This window comes from Debaryomyces hansenii (genome assembly GCF_000006445.2).
Source record: "Debaryomyces hansenii CBS767 chromosome A complete sequence".
In the NCBI taxonomy this organism is placed as follows: Eukaryota; Fungi; Ascomycota; class Pichiomycetes; order Serinales; family Debaryomycetaceae; genus Debaryomyces; species Debaryomyces hansenii.
This window is the reverse complement of record NC_006046.2, coordinates 739,680-767,659: the sequence shown is the minus strand read 5'-3', so window position 1 is coordinate 767,659 and position 27,980 is coordinate 739,680. Positions and strand designations below refer to the sequence as shown.

The 27,980-nt window shown below is 38.0% G+C and overlaps 11 protein-coding genes across 11 annotated transcripts; 6 read left to right on the top strand and 5 right to left on the bottom strand. All coding sequences in view use genetic code 12, as the record gives it.

The window, feature by feature from the left end:
• Positions 1-582, bottom strand: DEHA2D09328g (DEHA2D09328p; the record flags this gene model as incomplete). The annotated part of the gene is made up of 1 exon (XM_458870.1): positions 1-582. The coding sequence occupies one exon, from the start codon at positions 580-582 to the stop codon at positions 1-3; it is 582 nt and encodes a 193-aa protein (XP_458870.2).
• A 146-nt stretch (positions 583-728) lies between these two features.
• Positions 729-3,197, bottom strand: DEHA2D09306g (DEHA2D09306p; the record flags this gene model as incomplete). The annotated part of the gene is made up of 1 exon (XM_458869.1): positions 729-3,197. One exon carries the CDS (start codon positions 3,195-3,197, stop codon positions 729-731), a length of 2,469 nt encoding a protein of 822 aa, XP_458869.2.
• A 622-nt stretch (positions 3,198-3,819) lies between these two features.
• Positions 3,820-3,996, top strand: DEHA2D09284g (DEHA2D09284p; the record flags this gene model as incomplete). Its single annotated transcript, XM_002770244.1, has 1 exon — positions 3,820-3,996. One exon carries the CDS (start codon positions 3,820-3,822, stop codon positions 3,994-3,996), a length of 177 nt encoding a protein of 58 aa, XP_002770290.1.
• Positions 3,997-6,273: 2,277 nt separating this feature from the next.
• Positions 6,274-7,563, bottom strand: DEHA2D09262g (DEHA2D09262p; the record flags this gene model as incomplete). The annotated part of the gene is made up of 1 exon (XM_458867.2): positions 6,274-7,563. One exon carries the CDS (start codon positions 7,561-7,563, stop codon positions 6,274-6,276), a length of 1,290 nt encoding a protein of 429 aa, XP_458867.2.
• Positions 7,564-8,726: 1,163 nt separating this feature from the next.
• Positions 8,727-10,760, top strand: DEHA2D09240g (DEHA2D09240p; the record flags this gene model as incomplete). The annotated part of the gene is made up of 1 exon (XM_458866.1): positions 8,727-10,760. The coding sequence occupies one exon, from the start codon at positions 8,727-8,729 to the stop codon at positions 10,758-10,760; it is 2,034 nt and encodes a 677-aa protein (XP_458866.2).
• An 858-nt stretch (positions 10,761-11,618) lies between these two features.
• On the top strand, positions 11,619-13,391 carry DEHA2D09218g (DEHA2D09218p; the record flags this gene model as incomplete). The annotated part of the gene is made up of 1 exon (XM_458865.1): positions 11,619-13,391. The coding sequence occupies one exon, from the start codon at positions 11,619-11,621 to the stop codon at positions 13,389-13,391; it is 1,773 nt and encodes a 590-aa protein (XP_458865.1).
• Positions 13,392-13,705: 314 nt separating this feature from the next.
• Positions 13,706-16,097, top strand: DEHA2D09196g (DEHA2D09196p; the record flags this gene model as incomplete). The annotated part of the gene is made up of 2 exons (XM_458864.1): positions 13,706-13,717; positions 13,848-16,097. 2 exons carry the CDS (start codon positions 13,706-13,708, stop codon positions 16,095-16,097), a joined length of 2,262 nt encoding a protein of 753 aa, XP_458864.2.
• A 283-nt stretch (positions 16,098-16,380) lies between these two features.
• On the top strand, positions 16,381-20,220 carry DEHA2D09174g (DEHA2D09174p; the record flags this gene model as incomplete). Its single annotated transcript, XM_002770243.1, has 1 exon — positions 16,381-20,220. One exon carries the CDS (start codon positions 16,381-16,383, stop codon positions 20,218-20,220), a length of 3,840 nt encoding a protein of 1,279 aa, XP_002770289.1.
• Positions 20,221-20,536: 316 nt separating this feature from the next.
• On the bottom strand, positions 20,537-22,795 carry DEHA2D09152g (DEHA2D09152p; the record flags this gene model as incomplete). Its single annotated transcript, XM_002770242.1, has 1 exon — positions 20,537-22,795. One exon carries the CDS (start codon positions 22,793-22,795, stop codon positions 20,537-20,539), a length of 2,259 nt encoding a protein of 752 aa, XP_002770288.1.
• A 671-nt stretch (positions 22,796-23,466) lies between these two features.
• On the bottom strand, positions 23,467-25,386 carry DEHA2D09130g (DEHA2D09130p; the record flags this gene model as incomplete). The annotated part of the gene is made up of 1 exon (XM_458861.1): positions 23,467-25,386. One exon carries the CDS (start codon positions 25,384-25,386, stop codon positions 23,467-23,469), a length of 1,920 nt encoding a protein of 639 aa, XP_458861.2.
• A 236-nt stretch (positions 25,387-25,622) lies between these two features.
• On the top strand, positions 25,623-27,836 carry DEHA2D09108g (DEHA2D09108p; the record flags this gene model as incomplete). Its single annotated transcript, XM_458860.1, has 1 exon — positions 25,623-27,836. One exon carries the CDS (start codon positions 25,623-25,625, stop codon positions 27,834-27,836), a length of 2,214 nt encoding a protein of 737 aa, XP_458860.2.
• Positions 27,837-27,980: the final 144 nt, after the last annotated feature.

Below are 27,980 nucleotides of genomic sequence, written 5' to 3'. Positions count from 1 at the left end.
CTAATGATTATAGTAGGTCGGAAACTTCACATGTTCACAGGGCGAGGGAGGCTCGCCTGCTAGTTCTTCATGTTGAACTATACCCACATACCAATATTTCGAACTAGATTCAAAAAACGTCTGCCAACCCTCAATATCATGCATTGCCTCATCTGGATCTAATCCTCTTAGATCATAAGTGAATTCATCTTCCTTACTGAAACATCCTGTGACAAATGCACGGGCTGCATCTTTTCCACTGAAAAATCCATAAGTTCCCTTAGGACCATATGTACCTCTCGATCGACTAACATCATAAACTTTCCCATTGATACCTATATAAACAGGCAACTTAGAATCTGATCCATTATATAAGGAAAGTTCGTCAATCGTTAAATTGACGTAGTTGTTAGTTACTCTTAACTTCAAATACCCTGGATCAACCCATTTTCCTTTATAGCCCCAAGTTGACGTGGAGGTAAACCACCATGATAAAAATGCATTTAGGAAGATTAAACCACCAATGATTTGAAGAACATCAATAATTCCAAACTTGACACTATCCTCTTGCTGGGATTTCAGCTCCTTTGTCGACTTTTTCATCACTTCGTGGTGGGAGTAAATATTGACATATAGAATCGTTTTGATTCTTTCGATATAGCGCGATTTAGCCGTTACTACGAAGAATGCATTATGAGTAAAATATATTACAATTTATATAAATATATACGTGTGTTGTTATGTATGACTTAAGGCATGAAAAATACTTCGTCATAGAGAGGAGCAGTGTTGTTTGAATAATTTCCAAAATTAAACTTATCTGAATCTGTATTAATCAAGTCAGACCAAAATTCATCGTAGAAGTTCTCCAATTGATCCAGATTTACCATCCCAGATGATGAATTGTTAATATTTGTGTCATTAGAATTAGTATTATCAATGTCCATATTATTATTTGTTGCCTGGTTGAATCCAGGGTTATTTCGTATTGAATTGTCATTAAGAAGAGAGCCCAAATTATTCACAGCGTGATGAGGGACTGGGTTAGCATTTATATGCTGATTGTATTCAGTGTTCACATTGTTCATTCGATCACTTGTGTTCAAATCATTAGAGCTATGTGTATATGGGATCGGATTAGATATCGACTGTGCTTGATCTTGTGATGGTACAGACTGGCTAAGACGATGATCTGGAATATCCTGATCGTTAGGAAATACTTTTCTAAATGATGCAGCGTATGATAAGATATCCAATGGAACCTGTGGTTGATAAGAGTCATTAGACTCTGCATTAAGAATATGTCCTGAACCATTCCTCCTGAATATTTTACTCAACCTTTCAATATCAGTCTTAGAATTTTGTGCTTTATCTGTTTGTTTTCTATATAAATCCTGAATTTGACTTGCATATGCTTGAATAAAAAGTTGTAGAACAAGCCTAGTTTTCTTTAATATATGATTCACGGGATGTAAAGTGGATGACTGATCAAATAAATTTGTTAAGGTTTGAATTGTAAAAATTAGGCTTTGGGGAACTAAGTCATCCTGAAGTGAAGGTAATGATATAACCAAATATCTTAATTTTAGTAATATACCAACAACATATATGATCCTTGACGCGTAAAATAATGGAAGAGTAGCAATATCATCAGTACTCATCTTATTGAACTCATCTAAAGCCTTCAAACAAGACATTGTGCAAACGTTAATGTTCTTCACTGAATCAATTTGCAAGGCAAAATCTGATAAATCTTGTACGTCGCCAGGGATTATTTGACCAAATATAGGTTCGTAAAGGTAAGCTTCAACGGTATAATAATAGCCTAAAAAAGCATGCTCGTCTTTAGAAATTTTGGCTTTAATTTTGTTTAATTTATTTTGCACATCTCTAACAATGTATTTTGAAAATGATGGCTTTCTATCAGAAAAGTCTGCCAGATGAACAAGAATGTAAATCTTCTCTAACTGGTTACTTAATCTCAGAAATAAGGCAATTCTGAAATCTCCTGGATCTTGACTTTTCTCTAATGCCGAACAACACTCTTCGACAAGCGGTGTCCACTTAACATATATCCGTCTGCGTAAGGTTAAACATATACAAACAGTGGAGAAATATAAAGTCATTATTAGACGCTGGTAGTCGGATTTCGCATAGTGCTCGTTGTTTACAATTATTGCCGTATTATCATCATCCTCAGAATCAGTCAGTGGTTGTCCAACAATTCCAAGATCATGCAACAAAGAAACTGAAAGAGTATTTAATAAATGGTTACGACGATTTTTGAATAACTCTGGTGTATTATACCATAAGCATAGTAACAATAAAGTTTTAATTAATTCGACTGACTTCGAACCAGCTACTAACACTTCCAAAACTATAGCTCGCATGGCTGCATTGTCTATTGATAATGCAATATTTTTATCAATTGGCTTAGTATAAACAGTATTCGTCACTGACATTATAGCAAGAAACAAATATGGCAGATTTGCAGATAATTCCTCGACAGTAGAATCAACAGGAAGATCCACAAGAGAATATGGTAAGTTTAATTTTGTCTTGTACAACTCTAACCGCTCCCTCGCTTCTTCTATTGTAATCAACCCTGTCTTGATAATATCAATAGATTCAACCTCCCGTAACAATGAATCCCTGCGGTTAGCCGTATCTTTCAAAGTGTTAGTCAACATACTCAACTTGGATGTACTGAAATCACGAAGAGCCGTCAATTCTTTCTCCAAGAAAGCAACTGGAGTTGGTGTCAGAGGAACCCCTGCTTCTTTGTTTATATCTGGTGTTTGTCCCAATTGTTGCTTTAGCGAATTAACTTCATCCTGTAACTTCGTAATAGTTTCTTCCTGCATTGCACTTACCAAATTATTATTACTCTCCTGTATTTCAGCCTTCTTTCTTCTCTTTCTTGTTTGGTTGGGATCAATTTCACACTTTCTCTTCGAGTTTAGGCATCGCATGCATGGTCCGTTTGGGTTATTTTCATCAGCAGGCGTACATTTAACCTTTAAACTGTGGCAACTCTTGCATGCTCTAGCTGCTCTTCTTCCATGCTTTTGTTTGTTTTCGTTTCCTTTACCATTCTTGCCGTCTTGTGAAATGTTGGGGTTTGTTTTTGTCCCGCTGCTCGGCGAAGAACCTAATGATGAGACTGGAGATAAATCCTTATTATCTTCGTACTGAGTCAGCTCTGCAAAATACGACATATTATGTTATTAAGTAGTTGCTCATGCATATAATTAGTTACCAGTATAACTTAGCTTTTACGATTTATAGTGTATTCTATACTTAAGGCTGATCGGTCACAACGGATTTTGATATCAAATGAAAAATCACGTGTAGTATTTTGTCTACTATTAGACTAGACGGGCTAAACAATAAAGATGCTACACAAGAAACGTTCTCCAAGTCGTATCATAGGAAGCTAGTTGCTCTATTTAATAAGTTTTTGTTCAAATATTTCCTAGCTGTTGTCTGAAAAAGTTTGGAGGGGGGGGGGGCCTCATTTATCGGAATCAGAACTTATTTATTACTTATATGATCGTATTTTTAAGAGGTATATCTATTTTACTAGTTTAAATGATATAATAAGATATTCTGACAATAGCTAGCATGTGTAATGACCTATAAGTGATTAATTAGCTCTTGTTCTACATGTAAAGTTGTAAGTGAAGACTTCTCAATCTAAGACGATCGTATTGCAACCAGTTTCTGATTCGTACAATTCGCAACGGCCTGTAAAGGCAGGAAATTGAACTCCCAAGGACTTTTTAATATGTGTTAATGTCCGATGAACTATTGAATTAGTCAAAAACTTTTACTGAAAGAATGAAGACATATTTGATTCCACAGATGACATCAAGGACTTATGAGAAAGAGATAGATCAATGGGATAAATACTTCAGGTCGGACCGGACTACTTCATCACTCCTAAAACATATGGACTACAAAATCGTTAATATGAGTGATGACGTCATTATATTATTCAACGGATTGTCTAACTAATCTTTTCCCATGACCCCTCTACAGCACCTGGAGTTCAAAACATAGATAATCCGAAAGAAGTTCACTAATTCTGCATATTATTTGGAACCCTTCCACTTTGCTTAAGCCCCGATTTTTCAGATTAATAAAAGGTTCGAAATTCGTAGAAACTATTCCATTGGTTTCTATTTCATAGTTTGAAACAGACATTTAAAGATGCTATCATACTAGATAGTAGAGGGCTAGGTACATTTTTCAAGTGCGGCACAGTTGCATTTTTTTGCCATATGCATGAAGAAACGAGCGTTCATCTTGAGAGAGATTCCAAAAACAGTAGCGAATGTATGTTACCCGAGTCATAGCAAACTGAGTTGCTGCTTGAAATCTATCAATTTTAATTACCGCATGTATGTTATCAATGTCATAGCAAGTGTATTGAGTTGCTGCTAGAACCTTATTCTATAGCAAATTGAAACTATGTGAAAGAAAGAATTAAGTTTGCTATCGGATTGAACAACACTATCTTAGTTGCGAAAACCTATGAAGTCCAATTGATATAAAGTAGTGGATTGCTTCTACGATTTAGTGGTTTCTCAACTACTAAAATCACATTGTTACCTAGCCATGATTAAGCAAATTTTGTTTTCATTACTTTTATCAACGTCCACTAATTGTTATCCAGTTGATAATCCGCAAGATCCGTTCGCTGATTTGATCCAACCAGTACACTCCAACTGGAGGTATTGGTACTGACAATGAGTCTGTCCCATATTATCATCCGTTATCAGATTTTGATTACCAGTCACTCCTACTTGCGCTTAATCAAGAGTATATCGAATTAGATCTTTTCAATTATGGGCTTGCTAAGTTTTCCGATAAAGATTTTGAAGAGGCTGGTTTAAGTTCTGCAGATCGTGAAATGATTCACTTTATGTCTATCCAGGAAATAGGGCACGCAGAATTAATCTCTAACATGTTGGGAGAAAGTGCACCAACACGTTGCAATTATACTTACCCATTTGAAACCGTTCCTGAATTTATTGCTTTCTCTCAAAAACTTACTAGGTTCGGGGAATCTGGTGTCTATGGGTTTATGAGTCATTTGGATTCTCGGGGAGTAGCATCATTATTGCTGCAGTCTATTAGTGTTGAAGCACGTCAACAATTCATTTTCAGCCAATTTCAGGGATTGAACCCCATGCCTTATGATTTCATTGTTGGCGTTCCACAAGCTTTCCTGTGGACCTTATTGGCTCCCTATATTACCTCCTGCCCAGCCACTAATCCGAAAATTGAGTTCTCTAATTTTCCGGCTCTAAAACTCCTAAATGGTCCTGATGCGTTAAGTAACTCTACCGGTGCTCGACCAGCAATTTCTACTGTTAATAATACGTTAACTAAACCAGGTAGAAAAGTTGAGTTTTCTTGGGAGAATCCGGGACTACCTGTTGGATGGGTCGCAGTAGAGAATGCCATAAATATTAACTATACCAATGCAGGCCACTATAATGGAAGTACTACTGCGGTTTTTAATGGAAGTAGCATTATAAATACTGATTCTGACGATGATAATGCCGGCGAAAAGCTTTACAGAACAAATAGTCTTGCTGCGGGACCCGCAAAGTATGCAGCATGGATTTCGCAACTTAACACTACATATACAGAGCTACACGAGGTAGCCTCTGACAACACCGCTTGGACTTTACAGCCAAATGCAACCGTATTCCCACAAAGCAATAATACTATTGTTAATGGTACTGCGTTTGTCGTCTTGGTCGACGAGGCAATTCCTGTGACCCCATTCAACCTCACGAAAATCAACGAGCACATCGTCGCTGGCCCTGCTCTTTATCAAGCTGGTTGAGTAATGTATTACTCAGATAGGTATATCGTTTTGTATGCTACACATATAATCAACAGTGTTTTAAAAAGATAAGTAGGCAGTTAGGTATATTAATACACCTCTTTTTCGATTGTCTAGAGAGAATCTATTACAGCAGGGCAAAGTATTGCTTCCTCTCATACCATGAATAAAAGAATTGATTTCACGATATATGAAAGTACTATGCTTATCCCTGTTGTATTGAAATGTTAAGATATAAGGTTAATTTCGAACAATTAGCCGATGAATCTGACGAGGGTGAATATTATGATGATGATGATGACTTCCTTTAGATAGATAATAATTTTTTTTTGAGTAGGTATATTACAATTCTTATATGGTACTTTCAAACTACTATAGTCTCTACAGAAGTAAATACATAAGTTATGTGTTATTCAAATAAACAGATATTCATTTCACAAAAGTTCATTTACATGTGACAAAGAAGGTGTTCCTTCAGAAGGAGGTGAAGAAAATCTAGTCTGAACAAAGACCTTTCCGATTCCTCCTTTCTTTTTATCGAAAGCTTGATATAATTCCTTAAACTCTTCGATTGGAAACCTATGAGTCAAAATAAATGTAGGATCGAAAAGACCAGCCTCAACCTTCTCCAATAGCTCATGCCAATATTTCTGTACAGGAGCCTGTCCACATCCTCTCAAGGTGATACCTTTTTCCATTAAACCCCCAATTAAAAACTGGTTTGCGAATCCTGCGTAATCTGCCACCAAAGCAATAGTTCCAAACTTTCTGGTAGCTTTTATGGCCTCGTTTATAACCTCAGACGTATCTGTCTCAAGTCCAAGAGTCCGCTGAATATTATGCGTCAACTTGTTTGCGTAACGAAATCCGGCAGCATCAATACTCGAGTCTACTCCTCCTGGCACAATGTTAAGAATTTCTTTAACTACATCTATATCTTTGAAGTTAAGAACCTTGCATCCCATGGATTGAGCTTTAGCCAAGCGACTTTCAACATTATCAATACCAACAACCCTCTTAGCACCTCTAAGCTGTGCCCATCTTAAGGCACATAACCCAATTGGTCCTAAGCCCCAAATAGCTACGGTATCTCCTTTCTTAACATCGGCACAAACCACGCTATGATAGGATGTAGGAACAATGTCAGATAAGTATAATGCCTTCTCATCAGGCACTTTATCAGGTATCTTCAATAAGTTGTAATCAGCACGCGGAGCACGGACGTACTCCGCCTGTCCCCCAGCATAACCACCAGTAAAATGGGAGTAGCCATAGATCCCACTGACAGCCGTCCCATACATCAGTTCTTGCACTCTTGATGTGCTTGTTTTGTCGCACATAGACGATAAGTTATCTCTGCAATAAAAGCATTCGCCACAAGCAATTTGAAAACTAGAAACAACTCTATCCCCCTTTTTGAAGTTCTGAACACTCGGGCCAACATCCTCTATAATTCCACACCATTCATGCCCAAGCACATCACCTTTTTTCAATTCCATTATCTCTCCATGATAGAGGTGCAAATCGGATCCACAGATTGTGGTACCTGTTACTTTGGCAATGACGTCTGTGTCATTAGTTATGGCCGGGATAGGCACCTTGCCGACAGCGACATCTTCTTTTCCGAACCATTGCAAAGCCATCATCTCAGAACCTGATTCCTTGTAATCGGTATCAACGACAGAGCGCATAGGAGCGTTTTCACTGTTTTGTGTAGAAGACATTATTATTGGTGTTAACAGGTAAAATGCTTAAAACATTACAAATGGCGATCTTATATACTGTTGGATGATAGTTAGATTGCTAAAGGTTTAGGGCATTGTTAGGGTATTAGCTTGCTTCTGTTTCTCAAACTCAACTGTTTACCGGTTTTGAGAGTTTGAGAGTATCGAGGATTTGCTCCGAAGTCCGAGAGTTCTTACATGCCTGCAAAGCAATCATAAAATTAATAAGGTACAGTTACATTTTCTTGATTGTCAATAATTATTATTTCATGATATTCTGGTAAGATAAGACAAATATTGGTCCATCGAAATTAAATTGTTTATCAGTTGTTCATTCCACCTTATAGCTGGAGAAAATCTTATGAGAATTTGAGACAAGGGTAAGCACTATTGGAAATTAACACATCTTTGGTTGCTTTAAACTTGAGATGGACATTTCAATATCCCGATATGCATAACCTGAGACGTCATTGCGTTATTTACTTTTGGCTGCAATTTTGCTACATCGTAAATGCGCAGTCGTAGTACTCATAATTGATTTGATAGAATAATCCGAGATGAGAGATTTTATATAATGATCTGCTGCACTAAAACCTCAACACATTATCGCTTGTTGTGTAGCATCGGTGCTTGTTATACTATCCACTGTTGTCTAGCTAGATCTGTGCAGCCATCTAATTCATTTTTCGCAACCGTATTCTATTGTTACTCTGCACATTAGCATATAATGCCGGGTAATATGATTCACCAGGTCATCATATATAATGGTCTTACTCTTCACCTGAAAATACATTTAGAGATTCTAAACCTGTGTTACCTTCCATTACTATTCTTGTATGATACGCACTACTTTTCGTAGGCTATCCAGCGTGGTATTTGTTATGCTATTCGTCAATTATTATAGTAAGCCTTCCAAAAATTCATTATATGCAATTCTCTTACCTTTTCATACCCTACACTAATAATATTCATTTGCTTATATGCGTCTACTCACTAACTCTTGGTGATGTTCGCACTCTAAGCACCCCACAAAAAATTGCAATTATTCCCTAGATTAAACAATTATGAAACAAGTATTTCTTTTATGCTAACTTTCTTTAGTTTCCTATAAATTGAAGAAGTGCCACAAGAGGAAATGGACGAAGATATTCAAATAAATAAAAATGGGCGGTGACGATTTAGCTAAGAATATTGGACGGTATATTTTAAAAGGTGGTGAGGATGCTGATATGGATGTTGACGTTGATGTTGATACTGATATGGATATGGATATCGATATCGATAGTTTCGGGATTACTAAATTTGACTATAGAAAAATATTCGATAATAATCAGAATGTGAGCTATCGAGAGATTTTAGATAAAATGTTTGAAATTACGAATGTATTGGACTTAGATATGGATCATATAAGATCACATTATAGAGATCATTCGAATGAGTGGAAAGAATTATTCATATTCTTTTGTGTTATGCCGTTTACCGAATATGAATTCCAGGGTGATGATGGAGATTTACTAAATCCTGATACGCTCCGTAGTACTAGTACGAGCGAGGCAACAGAAAACAATCTAATTGGTACTTTTGCAGATATTGAATTTGAATCATTCAAGCAGGAAATTCCCGAAGCCAGACTTGCAACTAATTTGCAGACTATATTGAAAACAGACATATTCTCAGGAAAGTTTAGTCAAGATGAAAGCAAAAATATAATTACGAAATTGCTTGGAGTTTGCTTTAAACTAGACTATAAAATTGTGACGGGCATTGGATCGAATGCTGAAAGTACATACAAAAACAATTTTATGAACTATTTATTCAGACCCATATGCGAATACACTGCATCGATGCTTCGTTTTGAACCACAAGTAGAAGAAGTAAATGCCATCGGTCAGGCTGGAGTTCAAACTAGAGTACCGCATCAATCCAAAGATTTATTCTACTCTTATCCCGATATGGTAGCATATGCTGAAAAAGTACATTACCAGTCTCTAGCTTTAGTTGAAGTCAAAAAATTACCTATTTTGATCTCTAGAAAAATATTGGACTTTACAGATGTAAAAACGAAGAAATTCATCAAGCAAGTAGTGGCTGAAATGTTTTCTAATCACACAGACAAAGGCATGCTAACAGATTCATACACAACGATACTAATTGAAATGGATATCGAGAGATCTTTGGACATAATCGAGCAGAATGCCGAATGGAATGATGGCAAGCCCATAGCTCTAAACCATAAAGTTTTAAATTGCCATTCATCAGGTCTTACTTTAAGGGGTGGGCTCATTTCATACATATATGAAGCTTTTGCCGTGAGTGAGACCCGACTAGATGAAATTAAGAGAGGATTGAATGAGATTTATAGGTTTATCCGCAAGACAGATGAAGAGTATTTGTCATATTTGGATGAAATAGCATTAAATATTGAGGTACCGTTTAGGGATTATTGTATTAATGCAATTGAACATCATGTAGTAAAAGATAGAAGACGGCATATTTCTGCTATTGAAATTGCACTCGGAAGCTTTGACGAAATCGACGTTCAATGTGGATTTACTTTCAATTCTCAACTTTTCAAGGTGAACAAGGAAGATATAGAGGCTTTTTTTATAAAACCTTTCGATGGTGACCAATTCATTGTAAAGGTCTTCGACCCCATCAAAGCGAAAAGGGATCATAAGAATTATAGGACTGAACGAACAGATACCTACGACACTTGTCGCAAGGCCTATCTGTGCGAGAAACTGGCATATGAGATTCTATCAGATGAAGAGTTGTTCAATAACGTTTATGTTGACCAAAAATATGTATTTGGTAAATTCAATATAGGTGAACATTATCATGCGCTAGGGCCATTTATCATATTAAAATATATAGAGCCCGAAAAAGGAAAATATAAAGAGTCTGAAAAAGGAGAACATAATCGATTGCCCAAAGATAGACGGACATATGAGAAGGCCGAAGAGCAATTGAAAATCATTCATAGTTGTAGAATACTTCATGGAGATATTTGTGAACGGAATATTCTTTATTCACAAGGCAATGTCTATTTTATTGATTTTGGGTATTCAGATTATAATATTGTTGAGAAAGGTTCCAGACCAGTAACTGCTGACCCAAAGAGTATGAATAATGAACACCGAAAATTATGTAGAGTGTTTAATCAGGAAATTCCAAAGCAGTATGAAGATGATGAATGAGGGAATCTAAAAAGTAATAGAAAAATGGGACATTAAGTTGTCGCTTAACCTTTATACGTAACGCAATTCTCTCTCATTTGATATTCAAATATATGCATCAGATGATCTGGAATACGATTCCAATAACCAGAAATAAGAAGATTCGGAAAATTACAAGTGAATCGTGATTCTTCAAGATTTTCATTGTCCATAATAATTTTTTTCAGGAACAGTAAAGCATGTCAATTACTCTCTTACCATTATAGAATGGATTAATAGTAAAATTTGACAAAACCCACGCATCGAAGCTCTAGATCATAATAGCTGTTCGTAATCATAATAGCTGTTCGTAATCAAAATAGCCATTATCATGAAGTGTATCACAGTTATCACTATCAAAATATTCTTTATTGACAGGAAATTCGCAGCAAGATAATTTCTTCGACTATCCGCTAATATGCTTAGGATGCACACTTTCAAGTGACGTGCGTATATGCCATCTACACACATTAGATTCGATGAATACTTACTCTTCATGAAGTTAGACGTCTTAGAAACTCCACCCAATTATAATTATTAGATTAAGCAAGTATTTCGTTTGATGCTAACTCTATAAAGTGTACGGGTGTGGTGTAAGGAGGTTTTCGCCTATATTACGCGGGATGCCGACATGAAATCGTATCCATTGTTGAGTGAGAAGATAGCTGCTATAGCTAATTAGTAGACAAGAGTAGGCTATAAATGAGTTATTCATTTGGAACAAACAAGCTTACATTTGGGAATAAGAAAAAAGGCTCGTGGAAAGCTAAGAATAAATCAAACGGATTGCCATTGTATTACAAGGACAAACCAACTAGTAAGACGAACCAGAAGAAAATAATGCTATTTAAAGGATTCATAGCGTCTTTGGTATTCTACGTAATCTATTACTATGCGTCTACAGGGGCACTTGACTTTGAATTTGGAGGAAGTAGCAAAACTTGGGCTGACAAGCAACAGGAAGTGAAAGATGTGTTTTTGGAAAGTTGGAGTTCATACGAGAATCATGCCTGGGGTAAGGATGTATATCACCCTATAAAAGAAACGGGAAGCAACATGGGACCCAAGCCTTTGGGATGGATGATTGTTGATTCGTTGGATACATTGATGATTATGGATTGTCCTGAACAATTGGCCCGTGCCAGGAAGTTCGTCAAGGATGACCTCGACTATCATTTTGATTACAATGTCAATGTATTTGAAACGACAATTCGGATGCTTGGGGGGTTACTCTCGGCCCATCACATTTCTGAGGATGATATGTACTTGGACAAGGCCATGGACTTGGCAAATGGGTTAATGGGTGGTTTCGACAGCAACAGTGGGTTGCCTTATGCTTCCGTGAACTTGATGACGGGCGAAGGTATCAAGAATCATGTTGATAATGGTGCGTCATCTACAGCAGAAGTGGCAACATTGCAATTGGAGTTCAAATACTTATCGAAGTTAACAGGAGAGACCTTATTCTGGGAAAAAGTTGAAAAAGTGATGAAAGTTCTCGATGAAAATAAGCCGCAAGATGGGTTGGTACCTATTTACGTCCAACCTGATACCGGGAAATATCAGGGTAAGTTAATCAGATTGGGCTCCAGAGGTGATTCATACTACGAATACTTATTGAAGCAGTACTTACAAACGAACAACCAGGAACCTATCTATTGGGACATGTACCGTGAATCTGTAGATGGAGTCAAAAAGCACTTGGTAAGAAAATCATCGCCAAATGGATTGACCTACATTGGTGAATTAGAGCATGGAATTGGAGGTGGATTATCGCCAAAAATGGACCACTTGGTGTGTTTCTATGGTGGATTATTGGCCGTTGGGGCCACCAACGGGTTGCCATACAAAGAGGCTAAGAAGTTACCAAATTGGGATGCTGATAAAGAATCTGACTTCAAGTTGGGTGAAGAATTGACTTACTCCTGCTACAAGATGTACCACGATGTACCATCGGGATTATCGCCTGAAATTGCAGTATTTAACGAAAACCCTCAGGTTAAAAGTGACTTCTACATCAAGCCACTCGATAGACATAACTTGCAACGTCCTGAAACCGTCGAATCTTTATTCTACTTATATAGACTTACAGGTGACGTCAAGTACCGTGAATACGGATATGAGATCTTCCAGAATTTCCTCAAGCACACTAAGGTCACCAACGCAAAAGGGGAGGTGTCTTACACCTCTTTGGATGATGTCACGCAGGTCCCCCCACCAAAGAGAGACAATATGGAATCGTTCTGGTTTGCTGAGACCTTGAAATACTTGTACTTATTATTCGACGATACTAACAAGTTCCCCTTGGACAAATATGTTTTCAACACAGAAGCGCATCCATTTCCAAGATTCGATTTGGGTCTTTTACACAAGACTGACTGGACCAGAGATAAGCCGTATCTCAAGTCTCCTCAAGCCAACTTCAAGCTTCCTGACCAAAAAATACAGGACACTCCTAAGAATGATCCGAAAAATATTCCTGAAGCTGCACCAGCTGATAAGCCCGCTATCGAGGAGGCTATGAAGGAGGCTCAAAAGAATCCAGAAATCCTAAAAGATGCAAAGGCAGAGAAGAAGGAGAAGCTAAACAAAATGTTACAAGATCTTGATTAGAATACCTACAATAATAGTCTATTTCATGGATCTTATCCGCATGTCTATACATATTTGATTCATATCCTGTACGTACTATCTATCTATACAGATCATATAATAAATCTACCGTTATACATCAACCTATATGTATATCTACTTAGGGTCTAGCCGGATCTGATTCTACACAAATCCGAATCACGAGATATAACGGTTGAACTTCCGCGGTTTTGTGTAACATATCAGATGACGTAAATAAAATTTCTTTAGTAATCTCGTTGATAACTAAACAACAAGGGAACTATAAGGAATAGTAGGTCGGTTGAGAAAAGAATATGTCAAGCGATGTAAGTATACAATTAAGAACCAAAATGCTGTATGAGGAAAACAAAACCGTAAATCTAGAGAATTCACGGGGTAAAACTTATATAGCAGCGGAGGATCAATTACGTCACAGGCATCAACTAACAAATATAGCTGAAAACGTCATTTGATTTGGAACCAAATCCATTTGAAAGGTCATTTGCGACTAAAGATGGTGATGGAAGAGAGGGTGGTGATGGTGCGGAACAGAGAGGTAAAGGTAAAAATGGGAAACTGGCTAATGTGGGAGAGCAGAAGAATGAAACAAACAAGCACAATTTACATATTCCCAACATTTCGACATTGGACCCGAATATTAATAGAGCACCTGTGGGTACTTCTCCATCACTTACTCCAGGAGATAGGAAGCTTCCACCGTTAGGATTGTCTCCCGGAGGCCATTTAAATGGAGGGTTGGGGACACCTGGTTCGAATTTATGGAATAGTTTGTTGAGTGCTACGAATAATCCAAATAGTGGAACGAATGCTGCTACAAATAGCACGAGTAACGACGGGAGTAATACTGTTGCCAATGGAATCAATGCCAACCTGAACTATACTACTGGGCAAAATAGCGGCGCACCTAATCACGAAGGTTCATTTCACCCGAGTAACCAAAATAACACGAACATTAATCAGTTTATTAGTATGCTAAGGAAGAGCGGATTAACGCCAAATGAGTCTAACTTAAGATCCGGGTTGACTCCTGGCGGTGTGAATCACCATGGCGGAAACATGTTCGCTTTTAATAATCAGTTGCCTGGTTTGACCACTCCAGGAGCTTTTCTCAATAGTCCTATTACTCCTGGGCTTTCGAATTTACTAGGAATGCCTGCAAATCAAAACGCTAACCATGCAACACAACCAACTAATTCTACTATTCCACCACCTCCTAACTCTAATGCAGGTAATCATGATTATCAAAACATGAATAATTTTGATAATGGCATACATCAACAACGAGAACAACAAGTACAACAGTCACAACACCAAACACCGCAACAGGCACCATCACAACTGCCTCAAGAACAGCAACATCAAAAGGAACAACAGCAACAACAACAACAGCAACAACAACAGCAGCAACAACATCAGCAACAACAACATCAGCAACAGCAACAGCAACATCAACAGCAACAGCAACATCAACCTCAGCAACATCAACAGCAACAGCAACATCAACCTCAGCAACATCAACCTCAGCAACATCAACCTCAGCAACATACACCTCAGCAACAAGCACATCAACAACATCAATTACAGAATCAACAGCTACCACAGCAAAGTTATGCCACCAAGATTTCAAATCATAAAGAGTCTGATGAAAAATCTGGCAGTAAGAGGAAACTGAGAAATAATTCTGAAAACTCTAAGAAACAGAAAACAGATTCTGCTGTTAAGACAAAGAAGTTGAAGAAAGAAGAACCCAAAGATGTTGATTTGGATGATTCCACTGTCTCACCAGATTATACATCAAATACAGGAGGCCCTGGCAATTCGAAGCGTAAGAGCTTCTTGGAACGTAATAGAGTCGCAGCTTCAAAGTGTCGTCAACGTAAGAAACAATTGATCCAAAAGATGGAAGATGAATTGTCGTTTTATTCAACAGGATACAGAGAATTATCTGCTCAAGTCACTCAATTACGTGACCAATTAATTAATCTTAGAGGAATAGTCATTGGACACAAAGATTGCCCTATGTTGGTGTCTTCTGTGGGAGGCTTTGACCAATTGAATAATATCATCCAACAAAGCAATTATGTGACTCAGATTGCCTCTGGAAGTCAAACCAACGTCAGCTCGATGCCTAGTACCATTCCGACTACTTTGAATGCACACCCAGGTGCCATTAGCACGAATCAAGCCGTTAATCCTTACATTCTTCCCGCTAATGGGCAACAATCTAATAGTCCTGCTTTGCCGATGCATTTAATGCAAGCGAATGCCGATCGCTCGAGTGATAATTCAACCACAAATCCATCGACGGATACTTTGAACACAACTGCGTCCATTAACTACCCTAATCATGGCCAGCAAAACACCATCGCTAGCCACCACAGTCTCTCAGATTTGCCTTCAGCTGCTGCCCAGAATTTGAACCAGCCAAATAACCAACCTCCTAATACAGGTGACTTAAGAACCATTCATAGCATGTCAAATATCGCAGGCATGAACAACAACAGTGACAAATTACAGGGTATGGGTAATTCTAACTTCAACCTCAGACCTGTTAATAGTATGATCGATCTCAATCAACAACATATCCCACAACAAGCCCATCAACAAAACTACGGCAACAATATGGTAGATCCAGTTGCAGTCGCTACAAGAAATATGTTAGGCTTATCTCAACCCCAATCTTAGAGTATTTTGTATATGAATATATTAATAGGTCAGATGAATATGTACAATTTTTGTAGCTTTGAGTCGTGATCGTTATAGTAAAACCATCCAGTAATTTCAGCTAACATGAGTCCTAATGTAACTTATGAACGTGTTAGAGGTCCTGCCTTTACAAGCCGTAGATCTGGAGTATATATCGAATCACCTGATTGAATATTTATTTCCTACACCGCGCCATAAAACGCCAAATAAACAATTGATCTAGACTACTCATAGAATAGCGGTGACCAAATAGGACTACGATATGGTTATAAGTAGAAATCGGATGGAAGATATGGAACTTCCAGATATTCCTGGTTCAAATGCTCGAAATAATGAAAGAACTATTATAAAATCCGACCAATTTACAAGGAAAAAGCTTCGAGGTATTTTACACCTCATCACTGGAGAACTAAAAAGTCGTGGTACTAAGACACCACATATCTTCTTACCCTTCAGGTCTAGGATAGATGATACAAAGCTTGAGTTATTTATTTCCAAAATTTTTCCTCGGGGGGAACTTATCGGTATGTATGACGAGATAGAGGTGGTTGAAATTTTGAGAAAGTTCGATGAATTCACGTTGATTTGTGGGTTAAAATACTTGTGGAGTAGGTTGCCAAACAACGAAATCATCGGATGGGACGTCTACCTTGAGTATAAGAGAAAAGAGAAGGAAGCAGGGTATCCGAAAGGTGCATTTTTGAGTATTATGCCTAAGTGCTTATCATCACCGGCACATGCGTCGATTGTTTACGATTTTCTTGACTTATTGATTAGTATTGCTTCAAATTCACAGTACAACTACTTGAGTGGCAGAAAGATAGCTAAGATGTCAAGTTTGTGGGCATTTAATGGTTCTACGAAACCTCATCAGTCTCCATTCTACGATGCTACACTAAGTAAGGAAAACACTTTTATAGACGGATTAGAATATTGGAAGCCTTCGTCTGAAGCGTTATTCCACTTACTATTGTCATTTTTAAGGGCAATGCTTCCTGACAACGAATCAGACACCCTTAAGCTCCCAAAGACATTGCAATCGTTATTAATTACAAATTCCTATCCACCATTGGAGAATACCGATTCAATTAAGTCGATAATAACTATCCCCTGTGTGGTGATAAAATCAACCAAGGTATCATCTAATGTTTACGAGTTATTAAGTAAGGTTAGAAATACTATTTCTTTCAGCAAAAAGGATTCATTCTTGTCGATGGAAAATTATACGATCTTGAAGAATATCTTCCAAAAATCTTCCACGAATGAAATAGTATCTTCATTAACAGAAGAATCTAGGAGAATTTTAACTAGGTTAAATTCTGACCCAATTGATTCCAACTATGATTTATACCCTGGATGGTCCAAGCCAGACCTTGTTACCGATCCAAATATACCATTATTCTCTCAAATTAATATTGAAGATGTTTCCTTGCAGGATTATTACATCTGGACTTGGCTTTCTTCTCTCGCGTCAGATCAGACATCGCATAATAAAAAACTATTTGGAAGGTCAATTGTAGTGGAGGCAAGCCTAAAGGGGTTTCAAAAATGGTTGATAATTACAGAACAGGTTCTTGATTCGGAAGAATACATAAGACATTTCAATGGGCCTTCACTTGAAAATAATAAACGTATTATAAGTAATGAAAGTTACAAAGATATGCCATTACCTCCACCACCACCACCCTCAAAAGATAGTGACTTATTGCCAAAGTATAGGTTTAATGATGATGACTTTAAAATACAAGTTCTGGCCGATGATGATGAATTCATTTATCCAACCCAAGTTAACGATGACGAATTAAGTGATTATAGGAAATATCTTGAGTCGCTAAGCGAACGTCAAGAAGATGAATTGGCAAGTATTTTTCATCAAAAAGCCAGCTTGAGAAGTAACGATAAGAAGGCGACTCATAGACCTCCGCCTCCACCTTTAGATGCAAAGGAGGTAAGCGATAGACAACAGTATCATCAAACTCCTACTCAGCTGCATTCTCCACAATATGATTCACCATCTCAATCTTATCAGCCTCATTTATACGAAGCAGAACCATACCAGTCTCATCAAACAGAACTGGTGCCAATACCTGACCAAAATAATTTAAATACTACTATGCTTGGCTCTAAATACCTATCATCATCAAGTGCTATTAGTTCAAGTGCATCGCAGTATATGACCCCAGAGGGATCAAATTCACCGCGTAAAATAAATGCAACTAGCCCTTATTTTGCTACAGGTAATTTTTCTCCCAATCACCCTAGTAATTCTGGATTCAATGAACCTTATGAGAATTATGAAACTGAGTCTGAGAGTCTTGCAAGATTAAAAAATCAGAAATCTGAAGAACCATATGACGATTATCATATTGCTGGATTTAATGCCGCAAAACGGGAATACGAACAATCAAGAGAAATGGACGGCCATCAGTCTTCTGGGGCGGCCGATAATCGTATTTCATCAAGACAAGTTGATAATCACATGGCACACGAACCAATCAACATTACTTCATCGAGCCCTCAAAATAGACATATGTCACCAAGCCCAGTTAGTAAAGATATTCCGCAAATGCCAGTTAATAAAGATATTCGACAAGCGCCAGCTAATAATGAACCACACTACGGTCCAGCTTGTCATGATCTACCACCGGTACCACATCAAATGGAATTTCAACATCTTCCTGATGAAACTAATGAGCGATATCAGATGAAAGATAGTTATGTGCCACCAGTGACAAATCATGATCCAACTACTGCACAATTTGATCAACCACTGCATGCAGACGAAGATGGTACGAAAGAGGAAAAGAAAAAAAAGAGAAAGCATAAAAAGCGGAAAGATCAACAGTCTCCAGTTCACAAGAATGGACTGTTCGATCATCATCAAGAGGCATTTTATGGAAATTTACCGCCAGGTCCACCACCGTCTCTAGGACAATTTCCTCCAGGACAATTTCCTCCAGGACCTCCTCCACCAGGCATGGTTCCACCTTTCCTAGAACCAAATCCTTCTGGAATTCCACCTTTCTTTCCGCCTGGCCCTCCGCCAGGAATGGAAGAATCACCTAAGGAGTCGTCGAGCCAAAGCAAGAAGAAGGAAAAAGTCAGAAAGAATAAAAAGGTGGTAGCTCAACGACAAGAAGAAAGTGTAATTAATCTGAGCCTGATGCCTATAGAGCAAGATATGAACTTCGATGATGCTAAATTACCACAATTGCACTTCGATCCACCTGAGAAGAATCCAAATACAATCAATCCACAACCAGGTCTTGATAATCATTCACCCGAATCACCACAAAACCAGCCACATAGATATAATCCAAGAAAGATGTCACCACCAAATAATTTTTCTGAGCCTGATTTACAACATGTACCACCCCAAAGTATACCACCTCAGCATTCGTCAACTCCTCACATAAAAATAAACAACGAGTATCAAAGTACCCCCCAACGTGCGAGAAGACAAAGTCCACCGCAAGTGCAACAATTTCATCAACCGGGCCATAATCATGCTCAGCAAATGCTGCCAAGTACAGTGCATGGTTCACGGTCTGTACCCCATATAATGTCTCCTCCAGTTCAACATCCAGGGTCACAATCAGCACCTCATTTGCCGATGCAACCAGACTACTCAGCTCAACCTCAAATTCTGGCTCCACATATGAGAAGCAATAGCCCCTATAATAACGGCCATTCTCATAATCAGCAATTTCGTCATCCGCAGGGACACCCGCCACCTGTCCAACACCAACCTTATCAACCTACAAATAATCTGTATGCCCCACCACCTCCAAATCCTAATTTTTATCAACCGCCTTCTAACAATGACCCAAATATTGGCCATTACCAATCACCGCCTCCTAACAATTCAACTCCTATACATCCACAGGTTTACTATCCTCCGGGTCCTCAGCAGCAATATTATCCACCACCACATCCGCAAATGATTGCACCACAAAGGATGCCCGCAAGACCTTACGGGCAACCGCCTTCGAATAATTTGCCAATGATGAATATACCAGCAGGCGTGAAACATAAGAAGAACGGAAAGAGTAGTAAAGCCGATTTGAGGGCTGCCTTCAATCAAAGCACTTTTGGAATCTGATTCTTTATATATATTTAGACTCATTTTCATTGTATATAAACCAGACTTTTAAGCATAACAAATAACACTATACATTCAAGCATAATCAGCTTTTGGAATAGAATTAAACATGTATATATATATACATGTTTACAATAAATAAATGAATAGATAATAAATAAATAAATAAATAAATAAGGAATAATAAATAAATAAGGAATAAATATAATAAATAAATAAATAAATAAGTAAAATAAATAGAAATAATAACTAGTAGAGCGCCAAAATATTTTAAATAAGGACATTCAATGTAGTTGAAGAAGAATTGAAAACAAGCCTAGTATTCAGATAATCTCAATTTCTTGCCAATTTCTCTAACCGAGAAACCACTGTTATTTCTGTTAAGGAAAGGAGGTTCAGGACTAGGACCTCTCGATTTCATGTCATTATCACCCATATCGAAGTAACCATATCCACCTAATAAATTAGATACTGTTGACTTCTTTTGAACCAAAGATGGTCTAGGGGCCAGTAATTGTGTGGTCGTTTTAATCTTGGTATCGATTGGTGATTCAATTTGTTCCTTACTAGACTCTTGAAAAATGCTGTAAATCTCGTTCAAGTACAGCTCTAATGTGACCAAAAATCTTTCAGTTTGTCTATGTTTTGATGCAGCACATATCGAAATAGAATCGTCTTTAATAATATATGCCAAACCGAATCCGTTAGCCGATACTGGGCCGAAACCAAATAACCTCAATGCTGGGTTACCACAGTTCGAAGTAGATAAGACTGTATTATTCAACTTATCCCAACCCGAATCAGCAAATATAGATGGCAATTCGGTTAAATCGTTCTTACAGTTATTATAATTATTACCAATTGTAGTGTCCGAAGAATGTGTTTCATTGTCATCGTCCACAAGCGTCAGAATGGAAGATCTTTGATTATCAAGAGTAACAGCATTGTCATGCTCTAAGTCTATCGCTTTGTAGTCACTAGAATCGACGTATCTTTTCCAGATGCAGAAAAGCGCATATAAGTGTCTGTCAATTCCTTTACCCATAGAACTTTGTTTGGTCTGTTGAGAGTGCTTTGTGCATGCACTCGTTAAGTATGCAAGTTTGTCTTTATTTGATACAGTCAGATCAAAAAACTTACGAACAAACAAGTTTGATTCTTGAGATACAGTTCGAACTGCTTCAGTTCTACCGTGGAAAAAATTCTTTGTCATGGCTGGCTCATAAGTGCATTCAACCTTACCATATAAAGCATAATAAGTAACTTGAAATGCCATTTGAACAAAAGCATCAGGACTGTATTTCATTTTTTTAATAGTTGAGGAACCGTAATTCTTGAATTCCAAATGTTTGAATTCATTTTGATTAATCAAATCCGATAACCTAGTTTCCCCGAATCTTAATGCCAACGATAAATCTGGAGTTAATTCCCATTCCAATTTTCTGGGGATTGTAACCAACTCTTGGTCATAGTCAGGCTTTGACGACGAATCATCACTCCACAATGAAGGGGCATGGCCATTGATGGACTGTGCAAACGATAAAATGGAGTCTGTATAGATGTCACTTACAAACCGTAAAACTGTGTGACCATCAACACCTGTATGCTCGAAGTTAATACCCGCCTTACCGTTTTGGGTGACGATTATTTGCAATTTGTCGTACCATCTGTTGGTACAGGTACCAACCTGGACACCCTTGTCTAATATTGACAATCCACACAACATGTTCTTAGCCAAATCTGACAAGTTTTCTAATCTTAAGTCATCAAGACATAAAATAAATAATGCAGAATCAATAATGCTCAAAATTTCGTTATTATTAGCGTTATCGGTGATAGTACCACTGTTTCTTATTTTTGCCCAAACTCTTCTATTTTCGGTAGTCAATACCCCAAATGAAGATTTAGCAATCTCGCTGATCGATGTATTTAATGAGTCCTGAATTATGGACGTGAAATTGACAATCAATTCCGGCTCCGACAAGATCAAATTGTTGTTCTTGTCCAACACGTCAAACCAATAGAATTGGGACTTGCTCATGACAACTATATGGTTCGAATTGACGTCTGTTTGCATGACACAACCGTCGTCGGTGGGAATTCTCGACGCCCCAAATAACTTAGAATACTGGTACATGCAAAGAGGTTGGCCGGTTCTTGTCTTGTCCACCAGCAAAGTTTCGTTTTTTAAGGCCCGGATGAACTTCAACGACGATAATGTCAACGATGCAGCTCTCTTGACCTGTGGGTTGACACTCATAGACTCGTTATGGAACGGGTCATCTTCCAAAAGAAAGAATGGATTTAAATTCAACACCACTGGCGAATCATAGTTCAAGTATGAATCGTACCAGAACTGCTCAATATAAGAACTGCGTCCCTCACTGTATTTCCGAAGCTCTTTATCCAAGTATTCTCCGTTTCCTCCTAACAAAAACAGTCTCACCGCCTCCTTGGTTCTCTCATGCTCCCTTTCCGTTTGTAATGGTTCTAAAACATTCAAGTAGTTCTTGCATGTTTCTTGTAAATCTGGTATTGGTAACTTTTGAAGTTGATCTTGGTACTGGTACGTCATCGTATTTATGTCCCACTTTTTCTTGACAAATTAGTTCTACTTTTAATACTCTAGTATTTAATCAATAATTCAGGACAAATTTGTGGGACATTTATTTCTTATATATTTCTTCACCACGTACATGCAAAATCTGGGGTCGTATTGTATCTGGTATGATGTAATGTAATTGGTTGACGGCCATTTGATCATTCAGAGCAAAACTCCGAAGTGGTGCATAGACCGATCATCACGGGAATTGGAATGGTTGAGGAATCCGGACATAACTTACATTGTTCTATTGCTTCCGTAATGTCATATTACGAGCACCTTGGGACCATTGCGGGTCCGGAGATTACATCTAACAATTGTTCTTAAAAACGAGGAGTGTATACTTAAGATAATATTGTATATTATGAACAAATGAACATTGTTCGGTATGTAAGCTTAACCTTAAGTGAGAGCGCTAAGAATTCGTTAGTGTACCAATTGCCTTTGTGGACGAATGGATAAGGTACGGTGCTACCTGGATATACGGGTAGGGCGGGCGAAAATACGTACGCACATATGGGAGCAGACAGCAACTAGAGGCAGACAAAGTGACAAACAAAACTAGACAAAGCATCAGACGATAAAATATAACACGGAATTACGGATAACCGGAAATGAAGAAGCCACCACCACCACGACAGAGTCTAGTAGCCATCAGCCTGGCCTCGCTTCCTCCAGTAGTCAGAAACACCGTGCCATTGGGAGTCGTGGTCTAACAATATACGCTTGATACCGTTCATAGCTGTAAGTGGGCCGGATGAGAAGAAATCGTGACCCAATTCGTGCATCCGCTCCGTGATGTTGTGATGCAGCTCGAAGACCGTCAAATTCTCGACCATGATGTATTGAGGGATTAATTGGTGGTGCAATCTGGGGTAGGAGAGGGCTTCCAATAAGGGTAACTTCTCGCACAAGATGCGCACAATAGCTTGGAACACGGCAGTGGTGATTCGCGATCCGCCAGCTGCCCCTATAACCAAGTCAGGCCTAAACGTGTCGTTGACAAGTGACATGATGATAGTAGGCGATGTCGACGATAAGGGACGCTTAAATGGCTCGATGTAATTGTACACTGACGGAGATAAGTCGAACGCATTCGGCGCACCGGGTATTGAAAAATCATCCATCTCGTTATTCAAAATTATGCCCGTCTGGTTATCGTACACCATGGAGCCAAATACTAGATTTACGGTGGTGGTCATAGCCATTGTATTATCATCGGAATCTATGATTGAAAAGTGCGATGTTCCATGTGGCTCAGTAAGCTCATATTTTGGGCCATAATGTTTCCACGGAAAAGTATTGTTATCTGAGTATGCACCACTGGTTATGATATGTTCGGCCCATTTGTCTGACGTATATTGGTTAATCAAGTCTTCTCTGAAGGTGCTATTGGACGTATGCAATGTGAAGTCACCAAAGTTTGATCTTGCACTAGCCATCCATTTCATACATTCTATTATTCTGTGTGTCTGTAGTACATGATCGTTACTTCCACCAAGCTTTTCATACAAGTTTAAGCCCGACAATAGAGCTAATCCAGAAGAAACACCGCCTGAAGTGTATACTTTGTATGTTTCATTGTGTACAGTAAAATTTAAGGTTAACGCATTCTCTACCTTGACATCGTAGTTAGCGAAGTCTTCTGCAGTAATAATGCCTCCAAACCTGGAGCTAGTCTCTATTAAACTCTTCACGATTGGCCCATTTGGGTCATAAAACACATCAGACGAGCCGTTTTGAGCTATCATGGATAAAGTATCGGCTAATGCTGGCCTCGTGATAATATCACCTTCGTCAATCAACGGTTTGCTCTTGGTATTGTTCTTAAATACAAAGTCCCAGTCTTCTGCAAGACTCGGTAATAAGGGAAACACCAATCCCATTTGGAATTTGATTGCTCTGTCCAAAATCTCAGAACATTTGAATCCCTTTTGGTTTAACTCAACAACTGGCTCTATCAATGCTTCCCACGATAAATTACCCGAGCCATGTCTGGTGTACAATTCATACAACCCTTTCAATTCTCCAGGCACTCCAACTGCTAGTCCTCCAATCTTGGATAAAACCATACTCTTGTGGAACATTTCTTTAAATGCTTTCTGCGGAGCCGTTTCTCGGGCATCAATGCTGATAACTTCTTGTTTTTCCTTCAAACTACTCACAATATAACCACCTCCACCAATACCGGACGAATGCAGGTTGATACTTCCGATGCAGAGAGCTACTGTGACTCCAGCATCGGCTGCATTGCCTCCCCTCTGTAGTATTTCTTTTCCCATGGTCGAGCAAAGCGGAACATCACTGCTTACCATGGCCTTGGATCCTATCCGAAGATGTTCGTTCGACGGATCTAATGTGGGTTGTCCTATGGGATCTCCAACAGGATCTCGATTAACGTTATAGAATATGCTGTAATCAAATTCATGCTGTCTAACTGGCTTCAGGACAAGCCACCCAATACCAAATAATACAAAGGTTAATACAACAAATCTTCTAAATTTTCTAAAATTCTCCAGATACTGGTCTTCTATACCCCTTCTTCTTTTTTCTAATGCCACCATGTTAACTAATAGCTTAGTATGAATCTATTTCAAAATGAATTATCGTCTTATCGGAACACTATTCGGTATCAGTGGTTTTTATATACACTCCAATATCAAAATTCTTTTTCCTTTGAAATTTATTACTAGAAGAGGTAGAACAAAGATGTAGGTAGCAGAGCATAGATTGTTATCGTTAGAGTTAGAAGGATTAGTATTTGTTTAAATTATAAACCATAGAGAATGTGTTGATCGAAATGGACACTAATAGTAAGGAAAAACTTAAGGAAAAGCATAATGAAAGAATATTAAACGAAGAAGATGACTTAATTAATAATATACTTCCATCGTATCATATGCATCAATCTACCATCTCGAAGAATTTAACACCTACAAATGAAAACTTTCGTGTGGATCCACCTATGTATGAGATGACACCAGTAAATTCTTTGTCAACTACTCCATCTGTGGCTCTATCGGCCATTCAGTCACCGACTTCAAACTCATCAGTCGATGAATTTCCGTTTCCAAACCAAGAAATTCATCTGGGACTTGAGGGAGGACCGAACTTCTGGGAGAATACTATATTGGCAAATGCTCATAAATTACCTAATTTGAATAGGTCGGATAATAAAATCTGTCAAGATTTGGAGATCGACATGAAGGTGACAGAAAAAGTATGTCAAAAGGGAGTTAAGCCAACCATTATAGATCCTCTGGAATACGAGTTTAAGCAGGGTGATTATATCCATGGTTACGTTACCATGAAAAACAAGTCGCCAGTGCCCATACTGTTTGATATGGTATATGTTGTATTTGAAGGTATGCTAGTGGTACTTGAGAATAATCGGGGATTAATGGACGTCAAGAAGCCTTCAAAAGTTCACAAGTTTTTGACTATGCTAGATTTATTTGCATCTTGGTCATATGCCAATATCGCCAGGTTGTCAACGGATGATGGAGATCCTCATGATTGGTGCTATGGAGAAACAGACCCTTATGATAACACAGTTTTATCTATCGATGTTAAGCGATTTTTTCAACCCAATGTTACATACAAAAGGTTTTTCACATTCAAGATCCCAGAAAAATTACTAGATAACACATGTGAAGAACATACATTTTCCATTCATACAGAAATACCTCCTAGCATTGGAATTTCAAGAACCTCAACTACACCATCGTCATTATTAGTTAGCAACAATGGACAAATCAAAGATTTTTCGATATTGGACACGTCTATAAGCTACAGTGTTAATGCAAGGGTGATCGGGAAAGCATCAGACTATAAGCACTCGTTGGATCGGGATCAATATGTAGTTGCTAAAGAAGCCACATGTAGCATTCGGGTTATTCCACAAAATAGCATAAATTACATTCATTACAACAATCCTAGAAACCAAGGAAATATTCTTTACTACAAAGCGTTTGTTGATTCAATTAAGAGCAAGATAGAATATGGAAATGCGTTATTAAATTTGCCAAGCGAGCAACGAGATGCACCAGACATTTCACCCCTGGTGTCTAGAGATGGATCTTTCGTCAAACTAAGACAATTATATACTATGGCTGATCATGAAATAAAGCGAGAATTAAGGCCTTCCACAAAGCAATTTCTGGATGAAATCTACCAATGCCTTGCTCCGTTCAAAAGGAAATCATTGACTGGTTCATCGAAAACTTTGGGGGTCATCTCCTTATCCACGCCCAAAGAGGATTATAGAACGTTATATATACCTCCAGTGAAATTTAGAAAGCCAAATGAACTATATGATAATACCAAATTGACAATACCATTAGATATTTCATACTTTCACACAAAATCATCGTCTGGTAAGGAGATCCAATTTCCGGAAGTCAAATATTTGAAAGTTGAATTGGTAGCTCTTACAATGAGATCGCTGAAGTACCCTATTCCTTTAGAGTTCACTCACGAAATGTGTTTTAAAGAACAAGAAATATATGATAAAAAACAAGAACCTGAAAATTTCGATTCTATATTAATAAAGCAGTTCCAGTCATATTTATTGAAATTGAAAACGTTGCTTACTACTTTGGGGAGCACGATATTCAAAGTAGAGACCCTGCTAATGAAGGATATAAACTCTCTTGCCACATTATCCACAAAATACATTAATTTGCAGATTCCAAAATACCAGCTCATTATGAAATCACCTAAGAGCCATAGTTCGCATACTTCCATAGCCACAATCCCTTGGGAACAATTGAAATCTACACATGACGACTATTCTCTATATTCTAAAACTTTTGACCTCAATATTGATTTGAAAGATTGTCAAATGAAAGGTCCAACATCCCATCCACCGCCCGGAACCAGCTTGGATCATTTTACGTTAGTACCAACTTTTCAAACTTGTTTCATGTCGAGATTGTATTATTTGAAAATAGGTATTAAAATAAATACCGGCGAGTTATTAACAGTTAATGTGCCAATGCATATAGAAAACTGATCATATAGAACAATATACAATTCCGTTCCCGTAAACATACCGTAAATACCCAGCCGCACTTCGGTAGAATTTCAGTTTTTCCTAATTTCATGATAAAATTCATGATATCAAAAACTACCGTTAGTGTTATTGTACATACATAAG